Source organism: Charadrius vociferus, unplaced genomic scaffold (assembly GCF_000708025.1).
Source record: "Charadrius vociferus isolate BGI_N301 unplaced genomic scaffold, ASM70802v2 scaffold79, whole genome shotgun sequence".
NCBI lineage: Eukaryota > Metazoa > Chordata > Aves > Charadriiformes > Charadriidae > Charadrius > Charadrius vociferus.
Window position 1 is genome coordinate 1,352,827 of NW_009650182.1, and position 22,037 is coordinate 1,374,863.

Genomic DNA, 22,037 nt, shown 5'->3' on the forward strand with positions numbered 1-22,037 from the left:
CCCGTCTCCGCCCGCCTTGCTGACTCTGTGGCAGTGCCACCTCATGCTTGTCGCCGTGGGTGTTGGGTTGCAGGGGAAGGGGTTGGCTCGTGGGCAGGCGAAGGCACGAGAGGTTGAAACTCTACGGTTGAAATAATACGGGCATGGGGGGGGGGTGTGGGGGAACACCGAGTCTAACCATTGTGGATTATGTGCTCTCTGGTTAAGGATAAAGGTAACTTCATAGTGCCAATTCTGCGTGTGTTTATGGTACTGAGATGAGCAATGCTGTTATTTTCTGAATTATCCTTCCTGCTAGTTGTCCTTTCCGCCTTAAGTGAAGAGGGAGACCCAGGAATGGGGAGAAGCGATTGAGAATTTGAGGTTTAGGAATGTAGTGTTATGATACCGGAGTTTCTAGCTCTTGTGACCTTGGGACAGCAGATAAGCTAACAGCTGTGTCGCGCTGTGGATCACCACCTACGTGGGCAAAACGAATTTACTTTCCTTTCAGAGGTGTGCACCCTTCCCTGCTCTCATTCACTTCTGCTGTCTGTGTCTTAATGCTTCAGGTCAAACCCAAAGTAGAACTATATTTCAAGGCTTTCCTGGTTTTGTTGGCTTTGTTTCCCCTTTTGCTTTAGTAAATGGAACTTCTCTTCAGCCTCTCGATGTTAAATTCCTTAGCTTTGCACAGTCATTTGAAACGGATAGAAAACCCCGAGTTTGGATTTCAAAGGTGATGATTGCGTGCTTTTCCTGGGCAGGTTGAGAGAGAAAGTAGTGCAGTTAAGTTTATTTTTTGGTTAAGTTTAGTTACTACTCAATGAGTTTTCAGTGGCTGTTTTGGAAGCCCCTCAGAGTGGTGTGTAGTGGTGGTTTGTGGGGTTTTGTTTGGTTGGGTTTTTTGGTAAGTGTTGTAGAGAACCCGTTGAATATGAAACCTAAAGGAAACGCCAAATTCTTCAATATTTGAAACAAACTTGATACAGGATTAATCTTTTTGTAGAAAAAGATTATGAAGGCTATGTTGTGAAGATTGGTAGGCTGTCAGTGGCAAGCCACCTTCTCAGACCCTTTGTTAAAGGAAGAAAAAGTATTATCCCCTGTTCTTTTCTTAAGTGTCCTTACAGAGCTTGGCATCACAGCATCCCTGTAGAGAAACCTGTACACCCTCTCCCCTTCCACAGATGGAGGGATTTAATTAGTTGAGATAGAAGAATTGTCTGTGCTTCTAGAGAAGGCAAGGGGTTTGGCTTGGGCTTTCAAGAGCTCGGTGAACTGTATTGCCAGTTCCATGTCTGTGGTCACTGTGTAAACTCTGTTTTGGTCCCTGAGATGCATAGCAGTGACAGTCTGACTTGTGTGTCTTCCTCTCAGAGGGAGTTAACTTTGAATGTTTACTTTTAAAAAAACCTTGGTACTCCTTTTTATTTTCCTTACAGTTGACTTGTGCTGCTAGTCTTTAAAAATAGAGGTTACTTTCTAAAGTGCAGATGTGTTCTCAAACACAGTATAAAGACAAAAATGTGTTTGTACATCCGTGGAACTGGAAAAAATCAGGCATATGTCTTTTTCCTCTTTTTTGACCTCTCCCACCCCCTTTAGATTGATTGAGCTTGAGAATTGAGGGTGACTAGGAAGAGATTGTTTGACAAATCTTTCAGCTAATCTAGAGTTAGTCCATCTGACAGATCAGCTCTGGGATATTTAGTATTCTGAGTCCATGATCTGCATAATAACAGCTGATGCCCTGCAGGATTTAAAAATATCCACTAATCTGCATATACTGATAAGATATGCTGTCTCTTAAAGTCAGGTGAAGATGTATTTGTAAACATTTGTCCAAAACAAAATAAACCTTTGGTTTACTATATACATGTGGCACGCATCTCAGGTGTGAAGACAAGGTCTCAACTCAATCTGCAAATCCTTCACATGTAGCTTCAGCACAACATATCTAAAACTGCTGCTGTTTGACAGAACAGACCTGCTGCAGTTTTGGTGTGAATGTGAGGGTTATAGAGGATTTCCTGAGACACCTGTCATGTGAGTCAGTATAAAACTGCATCCTGTAAGGAGCGTTGTAGTTTATATCTGTAGCCTTATCCTTGTGTACAGAGTGGTGCTACAGAATAAAAAACATTGCTGAAGTCAAATAAACCCCCTCTTCTCTTCTTGCTAGAGAAGATGCTGCTAACAAAAGCTATCAAACAAAGCCTGAAAGAATTCCAAGAGTAAACTTGTGCAAAATGCTGATTTACTCGCATCGTGGAGTCCTTGAGCCCAACTGGGGTACATCAACATTTAAATTGGTGCCAAATGCTGCAGCCAGGAAAAAAACAAACCAGCACAAAAACCGAGTGCCAAAATATGCCTATAATGCAAAGGAAATGATCCATTAATTATCCCCTAAGAATAGCTATGACTTTCCAATGTTTAAAAATAAACAGAGGGAGAAGTCATTTGATTGAAATAAACTGAAGTCAGTGAGCAACTTTGGATTCCCTGTATTGTGCTGCTGGACATAACAAGGGAAAGCATGCAAACAGTCTTTCCGAAGCAGATCTTCTCTTAAGCTATGATTATTAAGAGAAAATGAAAGAGTTAGGCTTCTCACTTGCAGAAGCTGAAATGAATCTGGAAAGAGTCTTACAATCCTGAGAGTTGTGATCTCTAGAAAAACTTTCAAAATTTGAGGAGAGGGAGAGAGGAAAAATGTTTTGTCTTTGTCTGTTTTTGGTTTTGTGTTTTTTTTTTTTTTAAAGTAAAGGCATTGTCTGTACAGAGGAAGGGGAACTCCACTGCCTATGTCACCTGCTCTGTTTGATATAAATAGATGCATTTGCATCAGTTCAAGACTTTTCACAGCTAGGTTAGGTAAGACCAAAGAGAAGCAGATCAGTTCTGTTTTGTCACTGTGTAGTAGATAGAATGTATTGAGTATTGATATTATATCCCTCAGAAACAGGCGTGAGAAAGAAAGGCAAGGAAGGGGCAAGTCAGTTATTTCTAACTCGGGTATTACTCAGTGTTGTCTGATCGCACTCAACATCCAGCAATTAATACCTGCGTGCATCTTCTATGAAGTATGTTTGTGCAGTTGATTTTAAAATACATTTCTTGCTAAAATATATGCATTGGTTTGCCTTGATAAAGTCAGCAACTCTGGTTACAGGCTTGAGGTGTTTACTGCTTCTGCACTACCGGTGTGTTGTCCTCGTATATTTCTTTGTCATGCTGAGAACCAGTTAAAGCTCTCATGCAGCTATCTCCTCTGCTCATTTTCATTTCTTTATCTCATTTATGTTTTCTGGTTACTTCACTGTTCTGCTGATTGGTTCTCCATGCAGTCCCATTTATTCCTTGTGCTAGCACAGCGAAGGTGCGATAAGAAAGACTGGGGTGGGAATCAGGCGAAGGGATTTAGGAGATGCTCAAGCCAGCCCTGCTGCTGGGGGGAGAGGGGACTGGGGAGATAGTGTTTCCAAATCCAGTTAGAGACTGGCCAGAAACACTGGTATGTTCTGCCCAGAAGAGCTTCTCTGTTTGAAGAGGTGATCTCGTGATACCAGGGCTTCAGCAGCATTACATGGTACAAGAGCCTCTCGGGGCCACGCATCAGAATCCTCCATTTTTCTAATGCCGCTTGTCCAGGGGTCAGTGTCAGAAGCTTGGTATCTGAATGTATCCAAGGTAAATAAAGATGAATTAGAAATACCTTGGGAATATACCTGAGCAACCTGGTCTAGTGGAATGTGTCCCTGGTCATGGCAGGGGGGTTGGAACTAGATGGGTCTTTAAGCTCCTTTCCGACTCTAGCCATTCTATGGATTCATATTGTGGCTCTACCACTAGCCTGTGTCAGCACATCTGAAGGAGCAGCCCTACTTGCTCACAAATGCAGGAGTGATTGACAGCGGAAGATGTGTGTTCCTCAAACCAGCACTTTGGCCAAAGTCACTTTGTTCTCCCGCTATGAAAAAGCCAATTTTAAAGTGTCCACACAATTTTGCTTCTGTGCTATACTAGCATTGTTTTTACAGGATGCAGGTTTTGGTCTTATTTGCCAGAATGAATTCTGCCTTATACTCTCATTTTTAGCTGTTTGGGCTTATTTTTGACCAATTCATTGATTTATGTTATATAGTTGCACCAGCTATATGTCTTGTTTCCTAGCGTAAATATTGAGTAGAGAAATATCCTTTGTTTCTTTTTTTTTTTTTTTTTTTTTTTTTTTATTGTGACTGTGATGGAAATGAAGTCTTCCTCTGTCACAGTCTTTTTCTTCAAGAATCTTTTTATCGGTCTTGCCACTGCCCTAAGCCCAAAGATTCTTCTATCTCTTTCCCAGTTAAGACACATGATAAATACCTCATTTGAAGTTTGTGCATGATAATGCTGGAATCAGGCATCAGTGTTTGAAATGGAAATTCAAGAACATGTCAGATTTACTTTTGATGAGATTTTCTTCTAAATTAATTCCACTTTTTGAAGATTAATGTCTCTAAGCACTCCTTTTTTTTTATCAGGCTACCTGAAGCACTTTCAAGGTTTAAACCTGCTGTTTACAGGCAGGTTTAAATAGTATGATAGTGCCAACTATCATGCTTTGAAAACTGGAATTTCATCTGAGATGGCAAGCTCTGCATCAGATACTGGTTCTGTGGGAAAGATAGATATGTTGAAGAAGTAGGTTTAAAAAAACAAAATGCTACTTCAGCTTCAGAAGGATTTCAGTGCTTTGCTGAAAGTTTTCAGTAATTTGTTTGTCTCTTTGTTGTGCGAATGGCATCCTCAGGTCTTAGGGTTTTTAAGAAAATAAACATTCTTCTGACCCAGATGATTTTAGCGACTGCCAACATGTTTCCAAGTAAAGTGTGCAGTATGAATGTTAATCTGAAATCTCAGTAATAGGTGTTGTCTGAAGATGCATCTCTTAACATGGATTTTAGTTGATGCTAGATGACTTACGCTGGCTGTCTAAATAAAATGAAATTAAAGCCTGTAGCTTTATGCTAATGAGTTCTTCAATTATCTTTTCAGATGTAATTACAAGTAGTTAATTTGGCTTGTGTGTATACAAAGGGTGTTCAGTCTGTCAGCTGAGCATCTGGAGATTTGAGTTTCTTAGTGTAGCCGCTCGCTAACAGCAGAAGTTTTCTTGGTGGTATTTATTGTATTGGTAGACTTCTATTGTGGCCTTATTTGGTTGGTTTTTTTAAATGAAAAGGAGCGTTGCAACTCTCGTGACAAACTAGTCATCCCTTTCTCTTTGCTAGACTTGCATGTGTATAGAACTGTAGTGGAGAATTTTACCATCTACTGAAAGAACTTTTGTAAGCTCATGAGTGAGTGGCTTTATTACTTTTACTAGTTTTAAATTCTGTTTGTTTCTACAGATTACTGGTGGAAACTGAATTCTGCGATCCATGGTGATTCCTTCTTGCATTTTTGTTGTGTTCACCAACTTCTATTTGTCATAAGTCCGTAGAAGCAGAGTTGTCATCTGATACATCTTTACCATTTATGAAAATCTGTTTGTTTCACTCTGCTTCCTGCTGGCTTAGTGACCAAAACCACGTAACAAGTTTTGATCAGCAGTAATCAAGCTATTTGACATTTAGGCTTGTCCATATTCTTCTTTGCAAGCTTTTAACAAGCTATTTATTTAACCATGTGATTCAGCAAGGTCCTTTCTGCCCTTTCATAACAAAATCTACCCTGCTAAAACTCTCTGTAAATTAGACCCTAGCAAGGGGAACCATTTTGAAAGGTATGAGGATCACCTGTAAAATCTCATTTTTTCCTTTCTAATGTGTAGTGGTAATCTAAGGAGGAAAAGAACCCTTTCAAAAGGAAGCAACTGGCTTTAAAAATGTCAGTGTATTGAATAAAATTAGAATTTCTGACTCTGCTGGCAAGGCCTACTATTCAAATTGTTTAAAGCTGAAAGGTATTTTAAACTTTAAAATGGAAGTGATATTTTGTTCTGAGTTTGTATTTTTTTCAGTGTTAAGTAACATAAGCTTTCAGGAAGCAGCTTTCATTCCTAGTGAAAACTGCTACTCGCCACCCCCAAACTAAAAAGTTGGAAGGGGGGGATCAGGAGTGGTCCTGACTACAGCTGAGCTGTCTTGGTGTGAATGCAAGTCCTTCCTTCTTTAGCAGATTCTGGAGCCCTGTTTTGTAACCATGATAAGTTAGATACTTTCGTCGGTTATTGGAAATATGGTGCTTTGACCCTGCTTCTTGATCTCTTGGAGAGTGTTCTCCTGTTGAGCACATTTATGTGTCCTGACTTGCTGAGTGGGTGTTTATGTTCAGAGGTTTTGGCATATAATTCCTTCACACAATTTGTGTGTGTACAGATGCTGTGAGAAGATGAGACAGCTTTCACCTCCGATACATTTGAGGGGGAAAACCAGAGAAAAGCTAAGCAAATGGAGATAAAACAGTCTGACTTGTAGTGGGTGTAAGGGCACATAGCTCTTCAGAGCAGTGCAACAGCAGTGGTTGGAGGAGTGAGGTGTGAGGCTTGATTTGTAAGCAGGTCAAACCCCAAAGGCTGCTGGTTGAACTGCTCTCCCTGGAATTGTGACATTTCTGAAGCACAGTCAAATAACAGCAAATCAAATACAGTCCCATGTAGCTGCCTAATAGATCAGTACGCCTTTCAAGATGTGTAGTTGTGGGTATCCTCTTACTGGTTGCTCTGGATATTAGTCTAGAGGGTGCATATAGTGATAAAATATCTTCCACTGTCCCCAAGGAACATCTGTCAGTCAGCCAGAAAGTAAGTATGAGAATCATTGTTGATTTATTCTTTGTAAATGTTTGCATTCACTTGTGTCCCTCCACTCCTTTCCTCTGTCTCCTGTCACATGAATACAAATGGAGAAGTTAAGTTTCAGTCTTGGGTATGCGTAATGCTTATGTTGCTTAATCACTGATGAAGTGGCTGTGTATGTCTTGCAGAGTTAGTGCCCTAACAAAACAGAACACCAAAGTCAAACATCTATTAATGTTTTACTAACGTTCCTCTGTGCATGCTATTTTGGCTGGGCCTCCAGGCTTTTTATTTTCATGGTCCGATTCAATGGTTAAGTCTATTGATTTGAATCATAGAATGGTTTGGGTTGGAAGGGACCTTTAAAGGTCATCTAGTCCACCTCCCTTGCAATGAGCAGGGACATCTTCAACTAGATCAGATTGCTCAGAGCCCCCTCCAACCTGACCTTGAATGTTTCCAGGGATGGCACATCTACCACCTCTCTGGCAGCCTGTTCCAGTCTCTGTTCTTGAAATGTAATACCTGGAATACTCTTATATTCATATTCTGACTAGTGAATATTTTCTTTTACTGTTACCTAAACTGTGGGATTTTTTTGTTTTGTTTTTTTTTACCTTGCATAGCTTAATTAGTATTTTTTCTTTATGATACAGGTGGGATAGTGTTTGTCGTGTTCTCATTCTGTTTTCTATTCTAATAAAACAGCTCTGAGATTTGAATTTGAGATGACTTAATTATCAGATGGGTATATTGACATTCTTAGGAATAAAGAGCTGTGCTACCGCATCTTTTTCATGATGTTGGATTATTTGCATATTAAAATATATAATGAGTATTGGGATGGATAAGGATGTGGGGAAGGGGGGAATAATAAATTTAAATAAAACTCATATACTACCAAACACTTTCGAAGAAAAGCATTGCATTTTCGTGTGCTGATGTTTATTAAAAAAAACAATTTGTGTTTGAACAGAAACTTCTATTTAATTTTTTTAGTGTATGTATTTTCCCTTTAATTTATCTTTAATATGTGAATTCAAAGGCAAAACTACAGGTGTGCCCTACTCTTTCATACCAGGAAAAAGCCTGAGTTTGCTCACCTCGCCACAGACAGCTAGCTAGTATTCAAGCAGGTTTGTTGGGTGGTGAGCTGCCACAAAGACATGGTGAAGTACTGGTAGGGAGTAGTCCAACACTGGACAACAAGCCACTGTGAGGTTTCCTGGAGTCTTTACCCAGTCAGGACTGTTGGCTGTTTGTTCAGAGCATTGCGTTTATCCACACAGGTTTGTAGTACACTTCTGAGTTGTTTTGCATGTCACTGAGCAGATCTATATTCCAATCACCAACATGCTGGAGGAGAGTGTTTTCTGTCCAAGGGATTTCTGAAGCCTGGGAACACCTGGGTATTTCAGAAGGAATGCCATGTGCTGATCCCAATGTCGCCATTGGACGTTTGCTGCTGGCGGCTCCTGTGAGCAGCATCCCTCATCCATTATAGGATTCCTGCACCTCACAGACTCACTTTGAGGAATCTTTGATGGTGAGATACAGCCAGACTGCCTCATTTATGAAATCTTTTTTTTTTTTTTTACCTTTCAGCAGTAGTCCGTTCACCAATTTACAGATACTATATTAAATCTCTGTGTTTGATGCAGTAGTTCTTTGTGAGGAGGGCTTTCCCTTCAAGCATGACTGGGGAAGATTGCTTGTGTCAGTGGGCACCTTGCAGAACATTCTGAGATGGGCTTTTACAGTTTACAGCTGCTTGGTGGCTAACCCCAAATAGCTGTTTATTTCTGTCCTCTGCTTGCTGTCTCAAGTTCTTGCACGATTGGTTGCTGTCTAAATCTGAAAGGGAAAGGGATAAAACTGGGCTTGCTAGAGATAAGCCTGGGGGTGGCACACCAATGTTTGAGGAGTGTTATGTTAGCGGGGTCCTCCAGTTTGTTGTACTAGTAGAGGTAGGGGATGGAGATCCATGTGGCAGCAAAGACGCAACAGTTATTGATCTGTTAGAAACCATGGAAGCGCCTCAGAATGGTCATGTAGGAATTAGGGCTTCTCCCCCCAGAAAGGTGGTGGGATCAATAGCCAAACTGAAGTGCCCCTACACTAATGCACGCAGCATAAGCAACAAACAGGAGTTGGAAACCATTGTGCAGCAGGAAAACTGCCATACAGTTGCCATCAGGGAAACGTGGTTGCATGACTCACACAAATGGAGTGCTGCAATGGATGGCTGTAAACTCTTCAGAAGGGATAGGCAAGGAAGGAGAGGCGGTATGGTAGCCCTGTATGTTAGGGGGTGTTTTGATTGTCTAGAGGTTAATGATGGTGATGATAGGGTTGAGTGCTTATGGGTAAGAACAGGGGGAAGGCCAATAAGGCAGATATCATGGTGAGAGACTGTTATTGACCACCCAGCCAGGATGAAGAGGCAGATTAAATGTTCTTTAAGCAGCTGGAAGAAGTCTCACAATTGCTACCTCATGTTCTTATGGGGGACTTCAGCTTAGCAGGTATCTGCAGGAAATATATACAGCAGAGAGGACGCAGTCTAGCAGGTTCCTGGAGTGTGTGGAAGATAACTTACTGACACAGCTGGTGAGTGAGCCAACTAGGGAAGGTGCCTCGCTGGACCTGTTGTTTGTGAACAGAAAAGAACTGGTGGGTGATGTGATGGTTGGAGGCCATCTTGGGTATAGCGATCACAGAATGGTTAGAGTTTTCGATTCTTGGAGAAGTAAGGAAGGATGGTCAGCAGAACTGCTGTCTTGGATTTCAGAGGGCAGACTTTGGCCTGTTTAGGAACCTGGTTGACAGTGTCCCTTGGGAGGCAGTCCTGAAGGGGAAAGAAGTCCAGGAAGGCTGGACAGTCTTCAAGAAGCAAATCTTAAAGGTGCAGGATCAGGCTGTTCCCATGTGCTGAAAGACTAGCCAGTGGGGAAGAAGACCGGCCTGGCTGAACAGAGGGCTTTGGCTGGAACTCAGGGGAAAAAAAGGAGAGTTTATGACCTTTGAAAGAAGGGGCAAGCAGCTCAGGAGGACTACAAGGAGGTTGTAAGATTATGCAGGGAGAAAATTAGAAGGGCCCAACTAGAACTTAATCTGGCTACTGCTGTAAAAGACAATAAAAAATGTTTCTATAAATACATTAACAACAAAAGGAGAGCTAAGGAGAATCTCCATCCTTTATTGGATGTGGGCAGAAACATAGTGACAAAGGATGAAGAAAAGTCTGTGGTACTTAATGCCTTCTTTACCTCAGTCTTTAGTAGTAAGACCAGTTGTTCTCTGGGTACCCAGCCCCCTGAGCTGGAAGACAGAGACGAGAAGCAGAATGAAGCCCCCATAATCCATAGGAAAATGGGTAGAGACCTGCTACATCACTTAAACGCACACAAGTCTATGGGGTTGGATGGGATCGACCCAAAGGTACTGAGGGAGCTGGCAGAAGTGCTCATCAAGCCCATTTCCATCATTTATCAGCAGTCCTGGCTAATGAGGGGTGTCCCAGTTGACTGGAAGTTAGCAGATGTGACACCCATCTACAAGAAGGGCTGGAAGGAGGATCGGGGGACTTACAGGCCTATCAGTCTGACCTTGGTGCTGGGGAAGGTTATGAAGCAGATGATCTTGAGTGCCATCATGTGGAACGTACAGGTCAACCGGGTGATCAGGCCAGTCAGCATGGGTTTATGAAAGGCAGGTCCTGCCTGACTAACCTGATCTCATTCTATGACAAGGTGACCCACTAAGTTGATGAGGGAAAGGCTGTGGATGTTGTACACCTAGATTTTAGTAAAGCCTTTGACACTGTTTCCCACAGCATTCTCCTGAAGAAACTGGCTGCTCATGGCTTGGATGGGCATACGCTTTGCTGGGTAAAAAACTGGCTGGATGGCCAGGCCCAAAGAGTTGTGGTGCACAGAGTTAAATCCACTTGGTGGCTGGTCACAAGTGGTACTCCCCAGGGCTGAGTATTTGGGCCAGTTCTGTTTAGTATCTGGACAAGGCACCCTTGGTAGATTTCTAGATGACACCAAGTTGGGTGGCAGTGTTGATCTGCTTGAGGGTAGGAAGGCTCTACAGAAGGATCTGGACAGGCTGTATCGATGGGCTAAGGCCAATGGTACGACGTTAAATAAGGTCAAGTGCCGGGTCCTGCAGTTGGGTCACAACAACCCCATGCAGTGCTACAGGCTTGGGGAAGAGTGGCTGCAAAGCTGCATGGGGGAAAAGGACCTTGGGGGGTTGGTCGACAGCCAGCTGAATATAAGCCAGCAGTGTGCCCAGGTGGCCAAGACAGCTGATGGCATCCTGGCCTGTATGAGAAGTAGTGTGGTGAGCAGGACTAGGGAAGTGATTGTCCCCCTGTAGTTGTCACTGGTGAGGCAAGACCTCTAATACTGTGTTCAGTTTTGGACCCCTCACTAAAAGAAAGACATTGAGTTGCTGGAGTGTGTCCAAAGAAGAGCAACAAAGCTGGTGAAGGGTTGAGAGCACAAGTCTTACAAGGAGCAGCTGAGGGAACTGGTGTTGGTTAGCCTGGAGAAAAGGAGGCTGAGGAGAGCCTTTATCACACTCTACAACTACCTGAAAGGAGGTTGTAGAGAGGTGGGGGTTGGTTTCTTCTCCCAAACAGCAAGTGATAGGACAAGAGGAAATGGCCTCAAGTTTTGCCAGGGGAGGCTTAGATTGAATATTGGGAGAAAGTTCTTCACTGAAAGGGTTGCCCAACACTGGAACAGGCTGCCCAGGGAAGTGGTTGAGTCACTGTCGCTGGAGGTGTTTAAAAGATGTGTTCATGTGGTGCTTAGGGACATGGTTTAGTGGTGTTTTTGGCAGTGCTAGGTTAACGGTTGGACTCGATCATCTTAAAGGTCTTTTCCAACCTAAATGATTCAATGCTTCTGTGACTTAGGAGTGGGCAAAGTTATGTATGTGATAGCAAGCATGCAAACTTTATAATAATTTACACTAATGTACCAGTTTAATTGATTCAGAGTGTCTTGCTGGAACAAACTCTGTTGTCTGAAACATTTGCCATTGTGATTGTCCTTCTAATGTAGTGTTGTGGTTTAACCCCAGCTGGCAACTAGGGCCACGCAGCCATTCACTCACACCACCACCGCCACACCCCTACCACAGTAGGGTAGGGAGAAAAAGGTGGGGAAAAAAACCTTGTGGGTTGAGATAAATACAGTTTAATAGCATAGAAACGGAAGAGAAAATAGCAGTAATAATGGTAAAAGAATATACAAAATAAAGTGATGCAAGGCAGTTGCTCTCACCACCAAATGACTGATTGCTCAGCCCGTCCTGAGCAGTGATCGGGTATTCCTGCCCCCAGCCAACCCCCAGTTATATACCGAGCATGACATCTATGGTATGGAATATTCCTTTGGCCAGCTTGTCCTGTCTATGCTCCGTCTCAGCTTCTATCGAAAAAATCCTTTACTTGATGTAAACATTATTTGGCAACAACTGAATATGTGTTATCAACATTATTTTCATACTAAATCCAAAACGCAAGAGCCACTAGGAAGAAAATTTAACTCTATCCCAGCTGAAACCAGGACACATAGCTACTCCTAATTTTTGAGTGAAGGCTTGGGAACGCAGGCAACTACATATCCATATCACTACAGAAAAGCTTGAAATGTTAGGTCATGGCCCCTGGAGGCTTCCAGCAAATAGGACTGACAAGTAGGGATGGAACACTGTATTAACACAAAGGCTTGTTTTCCAGGTATTTTCTGATGGATTTAAAAAAAAAAAAAAAAAAACAGGGGGGGGGGATCTACCTCGAAGCCCCTGGATAGAAGTATTAGCTGGAGTACTGCATCCAGCTCTGGAGCCTGCAGTGTAAGAAGGACATGGTCCTGTTGGAGCGAGTCCAGAGGAGGGCCACAACTATGACCAGAGGGCCTGGAGCACCTCTTCTATGAAGGCAGGCTGAGAGAGTTGGGGTTGTTCAGTCTGGAGAAGAGAAGGTTCTGGGGAGACCTTATAGCAGCCTTTCAGTACCTAAAGGGGGCCTATAGAAAAGGTGGAGAGGGACTCTTTATCAGGGACTGTAGCAATAGGATGAGGGGTAACAGTTTTAAACTGGAAGAGGATGCATTTCAATTAGATATTAGGAAGAAACTCTTTACTGTGAGGGTGGTGAGACAGTGGAACAGGTTGTCCACAGAACTTGTGGATACCCCATTCCTGGGAGGAGTGTTCAAGGTCAGGCTGGATGGGGCTTTGAGCAACCTGGTCTACTGGAAGGTGTCCCTGGCCGTGGCAGGGATCTTGGAACTAGATGATCTTTAAGACCCCTTCCAACTCTAACCATTCTATGATTCTATGAAGTTCCCAGTGTTAAGGATTGGTGATCCTTTCTCAAGCGACTATGTCTTGTAAAACCTAAAATGTAGCTTCCTAACAATAAATACATTTAGTAACTGCATGTAGAGTAATGGCTATGAGTTTCTACTTGGACTATGACTTGTGGAGTATTTGTTCAGGGCTACAGAGTAAATGGTCATGGGAATGTAAGAACTAGTGACCAATGACCCAGGGTTGTTATTTTGTTTTGGTTTTCCTCTCTGCAGCCTCCTCACTATTACCTTTTTTTCTCCACTTTTTTTTTTTCTGGCAGACTAATCACAGCTGTTGAGAGAGACTCTTCACAACCATTATAAATGCTGCAGTGTCATGGCCACCGCTACAAAATTTGAACTAGTAGGAGGTCTTTGTCTGATAACGATACCTTTCAGATAGTTTCAGTCTTTTAATTTTAGTTTACTGTAAGAACAGGTTTAACAGGATATTCATCATTTTGAGCATTGGTTCCAACCCTTTAGCTTTTTGGAGGCCTCTTCCTTCTTTTGAGGAAATGTGTTCTTATGGTGGTGCATAATGCGCTGTGGTGGAACTTAAACTGCCCGGGGGCTGTGTGGAGGCTGCCAAGTCTGTGGAGCTAGTTGTCTTCACTTTGCAGGACTGTTTTCCCTTGGGGAAAACACAATCGTCAGGTTTATTGTACAGTGACAGATGTTTAATTTGTAAATGTCACGGCAACTTCAAGGACTCTGTGTTTGGCATACAATGCTTCACATACTGGTTTTACATGAGAAGACAGCTATGATGTGTGGCTGGAGTTGCTGCAATTCTGCTTGTTTTCTTTTTTTGAATTCTCTTGGAGAAGATAGCCCTTAACCCTTTGCTAATAATCTGTTGCAATTGAGGTGTGTGATGTCTTCTCTTGTCATGATGTGAATTGTATAAAAATCCTGCCGATACAAAGCCTGTAACATTCAAACATAGTCTGATCATTTCTTTTTCATTGCCTTTCAATGTCACTTGCAACATCTGTAATAGCAAGTTGGTTTAGTCAGAGGGGATTTATCTGTTCTAGCAGCCAGGTATCTGAATTTGAGCTAGCAGTCTCAATTCCATCTGTAGCGAGTAAGGGAAATCGGTGTTTCTAGGCTGTTGACACATTACATCCCACTTGCACCTAGTATTTTGCCTTGACTGGACATCAGAGCTACAGGGAGCCACCTTTAAAGTTAGCAAGCATAAAAAAAAGTTTGTGTTCCTAATATTCTGAAATGTCCTAAAAGTCCAAATTGGTTACACCCCACTTCAGATATATAACCAACACATCTAAGCCATAAGCATCATCGTCTTACTGAGTAATTAGTGGAGTGATGTGTTTCTGAAGGGTTCTCGCAGGTAGAAGCTTGAAAGGCACAGTAGCAATGATTTCCTTTTTATTGGCAGAAGGAGCATAGAAATGCTAGTCTCCTAATGTAACTAAAAGTAAATGGGATGAATTTGTATAAATTCCTGTTAACACTACTTATGTCCACTTGCATTACAACTGTGGACGTGTTTGCAGTATGGTTTATAGGTATGGTATTGTAAGGTGGTATGGATGGGTTAAGGCAGGTTTATCTGTATTTCCCCGGTAGTTCTTCCTGCCAGGTTGTGTGATGTTTTGTAACGTGAGAGATCATTGCGTACAGTGTTTTGTGATAACTACATCTCTTGTGGTCCAAATATATCTTGCTACTGCAGTCTCAATGACATTGTATTGGGTTTTGCAGAACGTTCTTGCATTCAACAGACTGGGACTGGGTGCTCCACTACTGGACCAAACTGTTCAGCATACTGAAATCCCTCTGGTCCAGAATAAAATTCATTAATTAAGGCAGCAAATGATAATAGGCTTAAATGTGACCTTTGCTGTTTATAAATGTTCTTCATCAGCCTTCTTGTGTCCCTAGCCCAACCTACCCTAAAGACAGATATAGAGTATTATTAACTACTTTATAAAATAACATACATCTGACAGTGTGTAATGGTTACATTCTTTTGAGCTGCTTATATTGCTAGTTGTAACTCAATGCCAGAAGCGGGGATCTGTACTAGGATTCCTACTCCCCTAAGTCATACCGCAGTCTGCAAAGTATTTGTTGATAAAATATCTGTATGTTTCAATCTGTATCTACTGATCTATATAAATGGAATATTGGACCCCTATGATATTTGTATACTGCATGGTTCTCCAAAGTCAAATGTTCTGCTTGTAGTCTTTGAAACAACTGCATTTGACTTCTGATTTTAAAAAAACTGTGATTCCTACTGTGAGAAGGTTCAGTAGGAAGAGCTGCGGCCAAAGAAACAGCATCCAGTTGTGGTGTGGTTGACAGGAAAATCCTGGATTGTGATTGTTCCATTTTTTGTTGCATGACGATAATAGCTTGGAAGTTGCTGAAAAACAACTAATTCATGCACTTTTAGCTGGAGGTGAAGGGAGAAAGAAAAGATATGGGCAAACCTGTAACTTTCTCCAAGTACCACAGTTACTGTATCTGACAAGTTAATGCAACTACTTTTGTTGTCTTATAGATAAACTCTGAAGAGCGTGTTGATACAGCTGATCAGGAGACAGTCTCTTGGGATCGCAGTATTCCTGAAGATATAAAACAAAAAATACAGCCTAAAGAGGTTCCAGCAGAAAGTGTTACTGTCTGGATTGATCCATTAGATGCTACACAAGAATACACAGGTAGCTGATTCTTGTTGACAAATCATGTGTGTAATTCTGATGTCTGCCTTTTATACTGGAGACAAAATAGTAAGTATTTAAAATGGCATCTCTTGTTTAAAGTGTGTTACGTCAAAGTTTGTGTGATTTGATTGAACGAAGTGCGTAATGAAATCTATAGTTATCAGACTGTGGCATTTATTATATATACCAACTCTGAAATTACTTCAGTATTCCTTGCAACTAAGTAATTGCTAAAATAAATGGTAACTGTCCTTTATGAATTCTGCTGGAATGACACATTTCTTTATTTCAGTTATTACTGTGGCAACACTAAATATCTCAGAATATTTGTTGGTTGTTTATTTAAAGGGAATACTATTTAACTTGATTTTAAAAAAGTTGTCTTGTTGTTTGTTTATTTAAAGGGAATACTAAGTGGGTATTCTATTTAACTTGATTTTAAAAAAGTTGTTATTGTTTTTCAAAAAGCACGTGTAATTCAATCTTCCCCATTTTCAAGTGTTTTAAGATGTCACATATGCAGTTCAAGACAATGCAACTAAAATTATTGCAGATAAATACTGCAGAACAAACAGAAGAACAGGGATTATCTTGCGGATATTCCACTGATGCACATTTTCAGGTGAATGTTCTTTGGTATTCGAATTACCAGTTTTGAACCAATAGAGGGTAGGAGGTGGAACAGAGAGAGGAGAATATAGGGGCACAGATTTCCATGAAGATATATGCTGTATAAGACACAGCTGTTAGTGTTAGATCTGGTAGGAGTATAGGTCACATCTACTCAACAGGAAAAATTGCTGGAATGTCTTTAAAGTCTTGAAAACTGCAAGGTTATTTGAAGATACAACAAAGTTACGTAGTAAGAGGCAGAATGTAGATTAGTCTTCAAAGAACAACACTTATATAAAGTCGGGTCTGCTTTTTTTTGTGTGTTTTTTGGCATCTGGCTGTAAACTTGTTCAATTTCTTGTTTTGCCCACAGAGGATCTTCGACAGTATGTCACGACAATGGTTTGCGTGGCTGTAAATGGTAAACCAGTAATAGGAGTGATACACAAGCCATTCTCATCATATACAGGTACCTCTATGCCTTCACATATTTCCAGCATCTTCAGTCATAGTGTTAATTAAAATTTGATGTTTGAGAGAACATCTGTAGGTATAAATGAGAAAAATAGTACTTGGGGCAAGAGGGCGCAGCTGCAGATGTGTTCTGTGCTATAAGACCACAAAGGAAAATGCTTCCCTGGTTTAAATACATCATTTTTATTTTAAACAAAACTAGCTGAAAATATGTTTAAAAATTAAGGCCCCTTCAAACGGAGTACTTATAGCAAACCAAAGAAAGTGAAACCTATACATACTGACCACTCTTATGTGTGCTCTTAGTCTCTAGCAGAGGAGTACTGTGCTACTTCAGCAGAAGAACTTGGGTCTGTGATGTTGTACCCAGGAGCTGGTGTTTATTCAATGTGAATAACAAAGGTAGATTAAAGATCTTACTGGCAACTGTTTGTATGTAACAGGCAAGGCTGTCTAGCATAGCCTTATTGATTATCTGACATGCTTTTAATGCTACGACCTTTAACTAATTAATTCTTTAGTATTAATGATGTATCAGTGAGGATGGCCGCAAGTTTGGCAATATATGTGCGCTTCTGAAAGCTTCAAAGTAGTTTTAGTATTTGTGTCTTACATACTGTGTATTTGAAACAAGAATTTCTGTTCTCATTTTCCCTTAGGCAATACTGACCTCTAGAGTTGTGGTTATGCAGTAGCTCTGGCACAGAAACTAAGACTGAGCAAATATATTTTTTTTATTTGTTCTCTTTTTTGCCCACTGAATGCACGATATTTTGTGCTAAATATTGTACTGTCTTTAAATATGAACTTAATTTCCAGTCATTGAAGTATATGCTATATTCTAATATGCTTTAAGAATCTTAGGGGGTTTTGGAACATATTTTTCTGAGTATCAACCTCTATCTGAAGAAATATTTTTTTAGCACTGTAATTTTGACAATTTATCTCCTTTAATAATAGTAAAGTGTGAAATGTTCAGACATGGTATCAGATGACATGTCATGAATTCTGTCACTGTATGCAAACAGTATTAATTTCCCAGTCTGGAAATACCAAAATGTTGTGAGTAGGATTGTTCCTAATACTACCACACAAATACAAAGCAATAAAGGGCAGTCAGCATTGTTATTACACATAATTCAGCCTGTTGCCATACAATCTGGCCCTCCACTGAGATGAAATTGCTGGTTAGTCTGCTAAGTAAATGTCAAATTAATGGTTAGGGGATGCCACCTACCAAGCTTGGCTTTGAACCTCACGAGGAAACAAGTGGGAGGTTGTGTATTCTAAATCCAGTCCTCCAAAACACACAATCACAAGTTTTCCTTAGCATTACTAGCCTCCTGAGCTATTTCCTTCCTTAGCGTTACTATTCTTCTGAACAAAATGACTCAATAATATTTTTGCTATCTGCTTCGAAGAGTAGTGGGGCTTTTTGTCCTTATAAAAAGGATATTTGAGGAACTTCTCGATCTATTTCTGATTCAGAGCCATCCTTTTAACTTTGGTGGCTTTTCAGTCAGAGGTTCTAAATATTACTACTTGGGTTTTTTCCCCTCTTCCTGTGTTTTTTTTGGAAGTGTGGCACAGGAATGGTCAGGCGTGGGGTAATGCCACATGCACCAAAGGGATGGGGGGGAGCTGTTTCTGTTCACGTGTGTGCACATGCGGGCATGCACCCCTTTCTTCTGTCATTCCTAACTTTCTCTCTTACGGTAGGGAGGGAAATTAAGTCAGAGGCCTCAATTCCATTTTCTCAGGTAAGTATCCTTTTATCTTTACACTTAACAGATTGCCTTTGGTAAATCTTAGCAGAATTTGTGTTTCTGTTTTAGCCTGGGCAATGGTGGATGGCGGGTCAAATGTAAAAGCTCGTTCCTCCTACAATGAGAAAACTCCAAGGATTATTGTATCGCGCTCCCATGCAGGAAAAGTAGAGCAAGTTGCACGGCAGACATTTGGAAATAAGACTGTGATAATCCCCGCTGGTGGAGCAGGTGTGCTTCCTTAAGCATCCTATTCATTTTGTTGCTTTTGAATGATTTAATGGGATAGCTGTTATTAGAGAAAAGGACTAACTGTGGCATCTCCTCTTTTTCCTCTTACCTTTTGTTTTTCACACACCTAAAAGCAAGCACTTGACAATAGGCACACAATTTCTCCTGTGTATAGAAACCTACACGCAAGCTTAGTTCAGGCTTCAGGCTATTCACAAGTTAGTATGTTAGTGAATCTAAGCCTGGACCAGCAATGTTATTGTGGTCCTTTCATTGAACACACTGTCGTGCGTTCACTGAAGGCACCAGTGCCTCTGTGGAGGAAAAAGGGTCGTGTGACCAAATACAGAATCATGGAAGAGAATTTGATTGTTAGTTAACTAGTAGTACATTTAATTAAACAATGTTTTAATAAAAAGCCATTGAAGTTTGGTACTACTTCTTGCATTTATGTCAAAACAGAAAACTAGCATCACTAAAGTACATTTTTAGCTGCCTCGTATACAGTCCAAAGAGGTTTTAGCTTACTTTTTGTAACCTTACTCAATATCCTTGTGCATGTTACTGACAGAATGCAAATATGCGAAGTGCTAGTGGGAGGCAGTAGTTGTTTTAAAGTCTGACATAAGCCATGCAAAATTTTAATTTTACGTAAATGTATCTTTCTGTGTTTTTAATATGGAAAGCTGAAGGTCCCTTACAGATTTAGTCAAGAAGGTCTTGCACAGGTTCTTGACAATGAATCTAAACAAGTTTTCTTATGATAAAGGAAGTGAAAGTGTAACTGGTCACGGAATGGTCAGTGTTGGAAGGGATCTCTGGAGATCATCTAGTCCAACCCCCCTACCAGAGCAGGTTCCCCTAGACCAGATTGCACAGGATGGTGTCCAGGTGGGGTTTGAATGTCTCCATTGTGGGAGCCTCTACCACCTCTCTGGGCAGCCTGTTCTAGTGCTCTGCCACCCTCAAAGTAAAGAAGTTCCTCATCATTTTTAGGTGGAACTTCCTGTGTTCAAGTTTATGCCTGTTACCTCTTGTCCTATCACTGGGCACCACTGAAAAAAGACTGTTCCCATCTACCTGGCAGCCCCCCTTTAAGTATTTGTAAGCATTAATAAGATCCTCCATCAGTCTTCTCTTCTCCAGACTAAAAAGATGCAAGTCCCTCAGCCTTTCCTCATAAGAAAGATGCTCCAGTCCCCTAATCATCTTCATAGCCCTTTGCTGTACCCTCTCCAGCAGTTCTCTGTCTTTCTTGAACTGGGGATTCCAGAACTGGCCTCACCAGGGCAGAGTAGAGGGGAAGGATGACCTCCCTCGACCTGCTGGCCACATTCTTTTTGATGCACCCCCAGCATGCCATTGGCCTTCTTGGCCACCAGGGCACATTGCTGGCTCGTAGTGATCCTGTTGTCCACCAGGACTCCCAGGTCCCTCTCCACAGAGCTGCTCTCCAGGAGGTCAGCCCCCAACCTGTACTGATGCATGGGGTTATTCCTCCCCAGATGCAGTACCCTACACTTGCCCTTGTTGAACTTCATAAGATTTCTCTCTGCCTATTCTGCAGTCTGTCCAGGTCTCACTGAATGGCAGCACAGCCTTCCGGCGTGTCAGCCACCCCTCCCAGTTTTGTGTTATCAGCAAACTTGCTGATGGTACACACTATCCCTTCATCCAGGTCATTGAATATATTGAACAGGACTGGATTCAGTACTGACCCCTGGGGAACACCACTTTTCACAGACCTCCAACTAGACTCTGTGCCACTAATCGCAACCCTCTGAGCTCTGTCTGTCAGCCATTGTTCAGTCCACCCTACTGCCCATTCATCTAATCCACACTTCCTAAACATGCCTGTGAGGATGGTGTGGGAGGCAGTGTCAAAAGCCTTGTTGAATTCAAGGTAGATAACTTCCACTGCCCTCCCCTCATCTATCCATCCAGTCGTGCCATCATAGAAGGCTATCAGTCAGACATGACTTCCCCTTGGTAAATCTGTGTTGACTACTTCTTTTCCTCCAGATGCTTTGAGATGATGCCCAGAATGAGCTGTTCCATCAGCTTTCCAGGGATGGAGGTGAGGCTGACTGACCTGTAGTTTCCATGGTCTTCCTTTTTGCCCTTTTTGGGGACTGGAGTGACATTGGCTTTCCTCCAGTCCTCAGGCACCTCACCTGTTCTCCAGGACCTTTCAAAGATGATGGAGAGTCACCCAGCAATGACTTCTGCCAGCTTCCTGAGCACCCATGGGCTTGTGGATATCCAGTTTACTTAACTGATCTCTAACTTGGTCCTCTTCAACCAGGGGAAAGTCTGCCTTCCTCCAGACTTTCTGTTACCTGCAAAATCTGGGACTCCTGAGGGCTGGCCTGAGCAGTAAAGACTGAAGGAAAGAAGGCATTCAGTAACTCCTCCTTCTCTGCGTCATCTGTCACCATGGCACATGTCTCGTTCAACAGTGGGCCCACATTTTCTCTAGTTTCCCTTTTTCCTCTGATGTATTTGAAGAAACCCTTGCTGTTGACCTTGACATCCCTTGCCAGGTTCAGTTCCAAGGCGGCCTTGGCTTTCCTCGTTTCATCCCTGCATACCCTGACAGCATTCTTATATTCTTCCCAAGCGGTCAGCCCTTTCTTCCACATACTGTAAATCCTTCTTCCGCCTGAGCTTTTTCAGAAGCTCCTTGCTCAACCATGCAGATCTCCTGCTTCCCTTGCCTGATTTCTTGCTCTTAGGGATGCACTGATCCTGAGCTTGGAGGAAGTGATACTTGAGTATCAACTCTCTTGAGCCCCCTTACACTCTAGATGGAGTGTAAACCCATGGGATTTCTCCAAGCAGTTTCTTGAAGGGATCAAAGTTAGCCCTCCTGAAGTCCAAGGTTGCAATGCTGCTTGTAATTTTATGCATACTACACTTAATCCTGAACTCTAGCTTCTCAAATCCTGAACTCTATCTTCTCATGATCACTGCAGCCAAGGCTGCCCCCAACCTTAATGTCCTCCACCAACTGGTCCCTCTGTGTTTGTCAGTACTAGGTCCAGTAGTGCATCTCTCCTTGTTGGCTCCTCTACCGCCTGAGTAAAAAAGTTACTGTCAATACACTGGA

The 22,037-nt window shown here is 41.9% G+C and overlaps 1 protein-coding gene across 1 annotated transcript in view; it reads left to right on the top strand.

The window, feature by feature from the left end:
• Positions 1-22,037, top strand: part of IMPAD1 (inositol monophosphatase domain containing 1) — a 49,126-nt gene that overhangs the window by 25,468 nt on the left and 1,621 nt on the right. The window contains exons 2-4 of the mRNA XM_009892788.1: positions 15,683-15,842; positions 16,831-16,926; positions 18,767-18,928. Coding sequence (XP_009891090.1) covers positions 15,683-15,842; positions 16,831-16,926; positions 18,767-18,928 — 418 coding nt within the window. The remainder of the gene's footprint in view (positions 1-15,682; positions 15,843-16,830; positions 16,927-18,766; positions 18,929-22,037) is intronic.